A 10,605-nucleotide genomic window follows, 5' to 3' on the forward strand; every position below is an offset into this window, starting at 1 on the left:
TGGCTCAGGTGGAGGGACAGCAAGTGCAAAGGTTGGGTCCTCTGTGGTCCATGGGGACAGTATGGCTCAGGTGGAGGGACAGCAAGTGCAAAGGTTGGGTCTGCTGTGGTCCATGGGGACAGTGTGGCTCAGATGGAGGAACAGCAGAGGCTACAACCAGAACAGTCTGGTCATCCTTTACCATCTGTCAGCCTCTCCCTGCTCCTCATCCTCCAGAGCTTAGTCCTTTGGTCTCCTTTCTCTCCCGTGGCTCCTTTGGTGATTATAGCCAATCTCACTTGTTATAAACTCCAGGCTCACAGCCTACGTCTTTTGGGGTTAGATGCTGGGGACTGGATGGCTCCCAGCTCTCTCTCCTCAGGTACAGCATAGCAAGTGTGTGCCTTACCTGTGAACCACACCCCTGCTCATCCAGATCTCAGTGTGTGTGTATGTGCATGTGTGTGAAGTCAAATTCCTGGTTATTGCTTCAAAGATACCCCTGCATTATCTGCAGATCTTGTTGTTTTACTCAGTGGCATTAGTTTCCTCCTCTGTGTGTGTGTGTGTGTGTGTGTGTGTGTGTGTGTGTGTGCAGGTCCCCTCACATGCTAAGCAGTGTGTGTGTATGTGTATAGGTCCCCTCACATACTAGGCAGTGTGTGTGTGTACAGGTCCCCTCACATGCTAGGCAGTGTGTGTGTGTGTACAGGTTCCCTCACATGCTAAGCAGTGTGTGTGTGTGTGTACGTACAAGTCCCCTCACATGCTAGGCAGTGTGTATGCGTGTGTGTGTGTGCATGTGTGTATATATGTGTGTGCATATGTGTGTATGTATGTATGTGCACGTGTGTGCATGTGTGTATGAGTGTGCATGTGTATGTATGTGCATATGTGTGCGTGTGTGTATGTGCACGTGTGTGTATGTGTGTGCGTGTATGTATGTGCATGTGTGTACATGTGTATATGTGTATGTATGTGCGTGTGTATATGTATATGTGTGTGCGCACAGGTCTCCTCACATGCTAGGCAGGCACTCCACCACTGAGCTGCATCCCTAGCCCACTGATAATTCCATCCCTCTAGCTTTTCAGGCCATGAGTATCCATACTAATTTGGGGGAGGTGGGCGGTTGTTTTGTTTGTTTTGTTTTGAGACAAGATTTGTAGCCATGGCTGTCCTGGAACTTGCTTTGCAAACCAGGATGGTCTTGAACTTACAGAGATCTGATTGCCTCTGCCTTTAAAGTGCTGGACTAATGGATTGTACCACTATGCCTGACTGGTCTCTTCTTACCTGGTGCCTAGCACGTCAGCACATTGTGTTTCTGTTAAAACTCCGTTTAAGCTCTGACTATTTTTCCCGTGTCCTGCCTCCACCGTGATCCTCTCCTACAGCATTGCGGAAGCTCCTCATGTTCTCGTTGCATCTGCCCGACTCCCTTTCAGGCTGCTGTCCAGCCATCTGTCACAGTTAGCCTGTTAGTGTGAGGGAGGCAGTGGACAGTCCTGTTTAACACTCTTCAGTGGCTCCCACCTCATCCAGAGTAAAACCAAGTCGTAATAGGATACCCAGGAGCCTGCATTGTGTGTTTACCTCTGCCCTTCCCGGTCTGACGTGCCCTCATCTTTTCTCTTGCACCTGGGCTATCAAGGCATGCACTTGACGGGTGCCAGTCTCTCTGTTTGGAATGCTCTTCCTCGTCTCTGTGTCTTCCTCTGGCCTCCTTCACCTATGCCGCCTTCTCTGGGAGGCCTTGCTTTCTACTTATCTAAAGTTACAGTTAATTTTATGCTCCACGTCTATGATTCCAGCACAGGAAGCAGAGGCAGCCTGGGTTTACAAGTGACACCTAACCCCATCTCAAAAAAGTAAAAAAAACAAACAATAAAGGTGGAGTGTCAGAGAGAAAGACAGAAGCACATGCATGAGTGAGCATATCTGTATACATAAACAACACATGCCACACACAGAAATACTCATGTAGTGTGCAGTGAGCAGTTAAGATTGACATCTGTTGAGCATAAACTGCCCCCCCGCCTTTGGTTTTTCAAGACAGGGTTTCTCTGTAGTCCTGGCTGTCCTGGGACTTGCTCTATAGACCAGGCTGGCCTTGAACTCAGAGATCTGCCTGCACTTGCCTTCCAAGCACTGGGATTAAAGCTGGGATTAAAGATGTGCACAACTACTACTACACACTTTATCTTTCTTTTTTTAAGATTTATTTTTACTCTATGCACATGTGTTTTGCCTGCATGTATGTATGTACACTAGGTACATGCAGGTTCCTAGAGTCAGAAGAGCATTGGTTCCCCCAGGAAGTAGAGTTATAGGCTGTTGTAAGCTGCCCTGTGGGCGCTGGGAATTGAACCTGGTCCTCTAGAAGACCAACCAGTGTGATCCTAACCGCTGAGACATCTCTCCAGCCACATAGATTTTTTTTCTTTTCTTTTAGACTTATTTATTTATGTATTACACACACACACATACACATCAGTGTTCTTCAGTGCTCTAGTTGCATGTATGCTAGCATGCCGGAAGAGAGCATCAGATCCCGTTACACAATTGTTGTGAGCCACTGTGTGATTGCTGGGAATTGAACTTAAGACCTTTGAAAGAACAAACTGCTGAGCCATCTCTCCAGTCTCCATAGATTTTCTTTCCACACTGGCTTCTACTGGTATGTAATCGACGTGCAGTGAAGTGTCTGCTTTGGTGAACTTGGCAAATGTAAGCAGCTGTGTAGTCCTTGCTTTTCCATTATCCCCCAGAGCGTTCTCCAGATTTTCCCACCACCCCGAACTCTACCCTCATCTATGCACAGGTAACTGCTCTTCTCGTTTTTTTCCCTTGGGCCAGTTCTGTGTGGTCTAGAGTGCCATGTAGAGGGAACTCTTCCTGTGCTTTGTTTATTGCAATATCAACTCTGGTTTGTTTGCTTGTTTTTTGAGACAAGGTCTCTCTATATGGCCCTGGCTAGCCTGGAATTCACTATGTAGACCAGGCTAGCCTTGAACTCATAGAGATCCACCAGCCTCTGCCTCTTAAAGGCTGGGATTAGAGGTGTGGGCTATCATTCCAGGCCTCTGTGTAAGTTCTTGAGTCTACTTTCTTTTGCCTGGTTGATGGCTTTGAAGCTCACTGTGTTGTCTTGCATGTCAGGAGCTGATTTTTATTGTTGAATAGCGTCTATTGAGGGACATGTCACACTTTTGTTCTGCTCACCTGTTCAGGGACCTTTGGGTTGTATCTGTGTTTTTTTCTATTGTGACTGAAATTCATGTTCAAGTCTTTCTATGAGTATTTGTTTTCATTTCTCTTGAGTAAATGCCTGGAAATGGAACTGTTGTGATCTCCGCTGGGTGACGTTTAATTCTACAAAAAGCTGCCAGCCCCTTGAGAAGTACTTGCACTGCCCATATTCCCACAGGCGTGAGAGGCTTGCAGAGGCTCTGCACATTCGCCAGCTCCCTCCAGGAGTTAGCCTCTGTGTGTGGCCAGGCTGGCCAGAACCTCGTCATCCTCCTGCCTCTGTCTGTCAAGTGCTAGTGTTGCAGACACTGCTACACTTGACCCTTGCCCACTCTTTGACGTAGGTTTAACAGATTAATTCTGGCTGCTGTGTGGAAAACGGGCCCAGTGTTTCCCTGTGCTATCTCCTTCAGAACGAGCTGTTGCAAAGGGTGGGACACTTAAAAACAGACTCCCACAAGGGTCACATCTCTGGGTCAGGAGGCGCCTTCGGTCTCGGGTCATGTCTCCCACACTGAGAAAGTGCTCTTTCCAAAGGCTTAGTCACTTTATTGCCTCAGATAAACTCAAGGTTATCAGACCTTTCTCACTCCTCAGGTGGGTTTGTGCTTGGCTTGAGTGGGGGACCTACTTAAGGTCAGAACACAGGTTTCTGGTGTGTTGTGCTGTGTTTGAGTTCAAGTGACACATTAGTCAGAGAAAGATAAGAGGAGAAGCAAGCTGTAAATCTAGCTGCTGCTAGGAGGAGGGAGATGGAGGAGGGAGGGAGAGAGGGAGGAAGGGAGGGAGGGAGGGAGGGAGGGAGAGAGAGAGAGAGAGAGAGAGAGAGAGAGAGAGAGAGAGAGAGAGAGAGAGAGGGAGACTTTTTGAAATACAAGTAGGAATAGCCATGTGGTAGAAAGTGAGGGCTCCAGACAAGGACTGGAAGAGCCTGCAGTGTCTGACAAGGACTGGAAGAGCCTGCAGTGTCAGACAGACAAGGACTGGAAGAGCCTACAGTGTCTGACAAGGACTGGAAGAGCCTGCAGTGTCTGACATACAAGGACTGGAAGAGCCTGCAGTGTCAAACAGACAAGGACTGGAAGAGCCTGCAGTGTCTGACATACAAGGACTGGAAGAGCCTGCAGTGTCTGACAGACAAGGACTGGGAGAGCCTGCAGTGTCAGACAGACAAGGACTGGAAGAGCCTGCAGTGTCTGGGAAACATGCTTAAGCTTTGGCCAGTGTGCAGTAAAGCAGAGACAAAGGAATCAGTGAGCATGCTCACGGCTGAGGCTCCGTGTCATTCTTTGGCTGCTGAACTGAGGGCTGGATCTCTGGAGCATGCAGCCACAGGTTAATTCTTTCCCATCCAGAGCCCTGTTACTGTGTGTAGGTCGGTGAATATGCATGAGCAGAGAGGGGCATCATGCTAGCCTGGCCTGGGAGAGGCTTCCTGAATACCTGCAGTGTGCAGGGGCCATGAGCTCCCCGGTGCAGGGTGCTTCCTGGTGCTGGGGAGCTGAGGAGTCATGCCTGTGGTGTCGTGTGGGGATGCTGCATTCAAGTAACAAACCAGGGGCTCTCATTTGGCACAAGCAGACCCACACTGCTTCTGGGAAGGTGAGGTTGGCCAGACTTTGGTCCTTGGTTCCTGTGGTTTTAGATCCCCTGCAGAGCATTGTCACCTGTCATTTTAGACTGCTTAAAATGTGATCGGATATCCTGAGGCCATGTGTTATAACTTCATTAGATTTAAAGACTTCACAGGTTTCTGTAGGAACCAAGGCCATCTCGTTGTCCAGCTCCCACCGTTGTCCATGGCTTTACTTGTCCCAGTCTGAGTGGGAAGTATTTTTGAGTTAGAAGCATTTGTTACTGTGGCTCTGTGTTCAGTTCAGCCCCAGTGTCAAGTACTGGGGAGCTAGTTGTGACAAGCCAGATACTGAGACTTTGATTCCAAAGACACAGGGTTGTTCACAATTTGAGTGTGTTTTGGGAGAAAGGGCAAACCCGGAGTTTTAAAGACGCTGGGATAGGGTGAGAGGTTCTTACAAGATCAAAAGGCACCAGGAAGGCGTGGCCATATGCCACAGTAAGATGACCCTGATTTGGACTGCATTGGAATGTGGTACGGTTCTGGGACTGGAGGGAGGGTGCTAAAGGGCAGACTAGGCAGGCTTTGGAGCATGGTGGTCGCTAGGGGTGATTTGGTTTTGACTGATGAGAACCAAGAACCACAGGGCACACTGTGTGATACTTGCACTGTTTTCCTCTTTACATGGCTGACAGTTTCTTTCCATGGAAGTTATAGGCTGTAAAATGCCATGGGGTTTCACTGGGGTCTGTCTTTCTTTCCCTCCCTCCCTCCCCCCTTTCCCCTCCCTCCCTCTCTCCCTTTGTTTCTTTCTCTCTCTTTCTTTCTTTCTTTCTTTCTTTCTTTCTTTCTTTCTTTCTTTCTTTCTTTCTTTCTTTCTTTCTTTCTTTTGGTTTTTTGAGACAGGGTTTCTCTGTGTAGCCCTTGCTGTCCTGGAACTCACTCTGTAGACAAGGCTGGCCTCGAACTCAGAAATCCACCTGCCTCTGCCTCCCAAGTGCTGGGATTAAAAGTGTGCGCCACCACTGCCCAGCTACTCTGGTCTTTCAAACCAGAAAAAAAGACTCAGGGGCCAGGGCCAGGGGAGGAGGCAAGCTGTACATTTTGCCTTGCAGAGCTGGAGAAGGGCAGAAGAAATCAGTGCACTGGACCATAAAACCCTTTTGCATGTTCTTGGCTCCTGTCATCTCTGTGCACCCAGAGCTCTGGGCGCTTTGTTGCAGAACCTGTTTTTTGGGACAAATTATAAAAGGCAAACTTGGTACCTGGCAGTTGAACTTAGAAATCTGAGTTTATATTGGGTTGTTTGGGGTGCTCCAGTGACTGCTCACCCTCGTAGCCTCTCGTCAGACATGATAATTCTCTTGGATAGCCCCTCAGTGTCCAGCCCTTGATTCACTGCACCTCTCTGGCTTTTCTGGCCGCAGGAATTGGATTCAAGTATGTGGCACTGGGAGACCTCGTCATCCTCATCACTTTCGGCCCGCTGGCTGTGATGTTTGCCTACGCTGTCCAGGTGGGATCCTTGGCCATCTTCCCTCTAGTCTACGCCATCCCTCTGGCCCTCAGCACGGAGGCCATTCTCCATTCCAACAACACCAGGGACATGGAATCTGACCGGGAGGCTGGCATTGTCACACTGGCCATCCTCATTGGGCCCACCTTCTCCTATGTCCTCTACAACACGCTGCTCTTTCTGCCCTACCTAATCTTCACCATCCTGGCCACGCACTGCAGCATCAGCCTGGCGCTGCCCCTCCTCACCATCCCCATGGCCTTCTCCCTCGAGAGGCAGTTCCGCAGCCAGGCATTCAACAAGCTGCCCCAGAGGACTGCCAAGCTCAACCTCCTGCTGGGGCTTTTCTATGTCTTTGGCATCATCCTAGCACCAGCAGGCAGCCTGCCCAGACTCTGAGGAGACCAGCAGTTCCCACCACAGCACAGAGACTGAGGAGTGCCACTGGCCTGGCGGGTGCACAGCACAGGCTGCGAACTCCAGCCCTTGTGTGTTGGGATTATCTTTCTAAAGATAATCTGCTTGTGCTTTGTGTCCCATGTTACGGGGAACCCTGAAACCACTCTAGCGTGTGAGGAGGAATTGGACACGCCGTCCTGTGTTATTTATGATCTCCACTAGAGGGTGTTGTCAGGCCACTTTAGGAAGGAAGGTCCTTTTCCCCCCTTGTTCTAGACAGAATGAATGCCCTGACAATTTGTGAAGGAGCCACAGTGACTAGGCATGGTCCTGCCCTGTTACCTGGCACGTAGGAAATGGTACTAATTGGTGCCAGGTCCCATTTGCACAGAGCACCTGTCCCCGGGATGTGCTGCCTGCTAGCGAAGGGCCCTCAGCAGCAGCATGTGCACCTGCTTTTGTGTGCTTGGTGGTTCAGATGTTTCTGTCCTTCATGTCTCCTTTCACTCTCGTCACTGTGGAGGGAAGTGTCAGATCACCCTGCAGCAAGACAGTTAAGCCTGGGGCGGCTGAGAAAAGCACTCCGCTTTCAGTAAAACATGGCATGGCCGGGGGTGGGGGTGGGGAGTGAGGGCGCTGCTTCCCTCTGTAGACTCCACTAGGATGGCAGTAATTGTTGGGACCTGAAGTGGTAGTGGGATGGGCATTTAGAGCCCACAGGGCGTGTCTCCTCCCAGCTGCCTCCCCTGGTATTCCTCTTGCCTATCCAAGCATTTCTGTCCCTCCATCTGTTTCCCAGTGTCCAGACTGGGCAACAGTAACACATGAGTCAGGGACACTTACCCCCATCCACAGAGCCACAAGATGGGCAAAGCAGGGGGCCTCCTGAATGTACGAGCCAGTGGACGACAGTCCTGCCTCCACTCAGCCAGAACTAGAGGCCATGCCAGTGAAAGAACTATGAACATGGTCCTTCAACTCTCTGTGCTCTGTTGCCTTGTTCAGAGTATGGCTTCAGCGAGGTTGCATCCAAAGGACCAAAGGTGTCTCACTCTCTTCTGTATACTCGCTGAGTATAACATCTTGCATGGAGCTACCATACCATCTCCAGTGTGCTTTACTCTGATCAGCTGTACTAGAGGATGCTGAGGCTCTCAGCCTGCAGAAAACCACCTTGAGTCAACACTGGGTCACTTCTTTGGGGAAACATATTTAAACATTGCCCAGAGTTCCTCTATAGTCAGAGTGGTTTGTCTACCAGAGAGCTGGGGTCCCTGGGCTTGGATCAGGGTGAGAAACCTAGGGAAGGAGTGTTCTTTCCTGTTCTCCCCAGCATGCTGGGTTTGTGGCATCTGGTGCTTTTGAGTGTCCTGCCTATGACCCCTGCTTGGGGCTGACCATTGTCACCCAGAGCCTGGAGGACCAATGATTCTCACTGTCCATAAGCCAGGCCTGACACGTGGCTGCCCTCATCAGAACTGTGTCAGCTGCTACACCAAGCTCTGGTGCAGATTTTAAATGCCTATTTTTATATCCCCAGACGCCATATTTGGTGCCACATTTTGTATGCAGACCACCATAATTTGTATTATGTCTCCTGATTCAATGAAGGTTTCCTGTAGATTTGTTAATTAAAATTAAAAGAGAAAACCTATGTCAGTAGCTTTGTGTGTCTTTGCTTTCCACCTGTTTCTCTTACTGGAAATGTGCAGAGGCTTCTGGGAATGCCAGGCATGGTAGTGCAGGATTTGAATTTCCAGCACTTGGGAGTCAGGCTGGTGGATCTCTGGGAGTGTGAGGCCAGCTAGAGATACACAGTGAGACCTTGTCTCCAAAAGAAAAACTCATTCCTGGACTTTGGGACAGTGCTGTACAGTAGAGGGTCACCTCATTACCAGTGAGGAATTTGGGAACTGTTCTGCCAGGGTTGATGGTTTTGTGACAACTTGACATGACCTTGACTCACTGAGGGAGCCTCAAGTTGAGAAAATACCTCCATAGGACTGGGCTGTAGACAAGCCTCTAGGGCAGTTTTTAAAGTTAGTGATCGATATGGAAGGGCCCAGTTCATTGTGGGTGCTTCCACCCCTGGGCTGGCGGTCCTGGGTTCCATACGAAAGCAGTCTGAAAAAGCCACAAGGAGCAAGCCAATAAGCAGCAGCCCTCCACGGCCTCTGCATAGCTCCCGCCTCCAGGTTCCAGCCCTGTTAGTTCCTGCTCTGTTTTCTAGTGATGACGAGCAGCGAGAAAGTGGAAGTCAAGGAAATCCTTTCCTCACTAAGTTGCTTTGGTCATGGTGCTTCAGCACAGCATTGGTAACCCCAAATAGGATAGAGGCCATTAGGAAAGGTGTCAGGGGCCATTGAGAGGCAGCCGGCCAGCCCACAGTAACCTCATTTCCTCTATCCTCCCCCATTCACAGTTTTCTTCTGCTAGGTCACCGTGCTGATGGATTAGGGACATGTAGTAGATGGAGAGTGTTTACGTTTTGGCTAGGCATTTGACAGTATATCCTTATGAACGAGGCAGAGATATGTGGAATGGATATCACCGCACTTAGATAAATTCCCGAGGCTGAACGCTACTCGGGAGAGAGCTGACGGATCAGCATGTCGGCAGCGGCAGGGAAGGCAGCCTCGGCGGTGGCACGTTCAAACAAGCCCTGCCCTCTGCCCTCTGCCCTCTGCCTAGCAAGACTCAGAACACCTGTTATTAACAACTGGAATAAGGCAGCCCAAATTGAAGCTTTGGGGAACCCGGGAGGAGGAGCTTCTAGAAGGACTGATAATTAGGATGTTAGGGAGCTGCTTTCACAGGTCAAGAGAGAAGGCGAGCAGGAGTCAATGCAGAGCGAGACACTCAGGTCTTTCTCTCAGATACTGGCGAGTGATTTATTCTGCCCTCCCAGTGAGTAGCAGGGAATCCAACTCCAGGCACCTCAGGATCTTCCCCTGCCTGTAGGGTTGGTCACTGGGGACTCCTCAGTCTCTGGGGGTGGGGATGGGAATGGGGGGCAGAAGTCGAGGATTTTAGCAAGGCCTTCAGTCCTTCCATTCACCAGCTGTAAGGTTGCCTCTCTGCTACCTGGTGCTGGGGTTCAGGTCTGGAATTCACCCAGAACCTTGAAAGGTTCAGGATGCTCCTGCTGGCAGGTACCATGGGCCTGTCGGGGATGCTGGTTCCTGCTACCCCATCCCCAATTTTTACCTGGGGCTCTGTGAACTATCCTTTCTGTGGTCTCCCTGTTCACCTCTGCTGCTCAAACCTGCCCTCCTTCCATAGGTTTGCTGAATCCTTGCACAGTGTCCCACCTAGAAGACCTCGGAAGCTCAGGGCCGGTCTGCCCTGGAGGGGAAAGAATCATGAACCCACCATATGCTGTATTCATAACCACACCCACACTGGAACCTGGCCTTAACCTCAGACTAAGACAGTGATGACCTTGGTGAAGGTGACTGCTACAGGAGATAAACAGAAAGGAGATTACAGTCCAGAACAAGGAGGCAGAAGCCCTGGCCGTTTTTCATGGGCTGGACTTGAACCTGGACATCTTGTTTGCCTTGGAGAGACTCAGAGTGGAGACAGATTAGGAGCATATCATGGAGATGTATGTGCACTTAGATTGGCATCATGGGATGCAGGATGAATGGAGATAGAGTTGGAGCCAACTACATTTCTAGGTGTGTGTGTGTGCTTGCGTGTGGTATGCGCGCGTGCGTCTGCGAGTGTGTGCGTGTGGTGTGTGTGCACGAGCATTGGTGTATTGCATGGGTGACAGCTGTAGCAGACGTTACAGATTCTCAGTATGGGAAGCATATTTTAAGGCATTCTTAACAAACTAGGTCTTAACCAAGAAGCATTTGGAAGAAGGACGAGGGCACAC

General features: G+C 50.0%; 1 protein-coding gene across 1 annotated transcript in view; it reads left to right on the forward strand.

Moving 5' to 3' along the window:
* The window catches only part of Ubiad1 (UbiA prenyltransferase domain containing 1), a 12,018-nt gene extending 3,642 nt beyond the window's left edge, over nt 1-8,376 (forward strand). Inside the window, exon 2 of the mRNA XM_028757917.1 lies at nt 6,235-8,376. Within this exon, the coding sequence (XP_028613750.1) occupies nt 6,235-6,722 (488 nt within the window). The 3' untranslated portion in view covers nt 6,723-8,376. The remainder of the gene's footprint in view (nt 1-6,234) is intronic.
* Nucleotides 8,377-10,605: the final 2,229 nt, after the last annotated feature.

This window comes from Grammomys surdaster, unplaced genomic scaffold, assembly GCF_004785775.1.
Source record: "Grammomys surdaster isolate TR1022 unplaced genomic scaffold, NIH_TR_1.0 126185, whole genome shotgun sequence".
NCBI classification, from domain to species: domain Eukaryota; kingdom Metazoa; phylum Chordata; class Mammalia; order Rodentia; family Muridae; genus Grammomys; species Grammomys surdaster.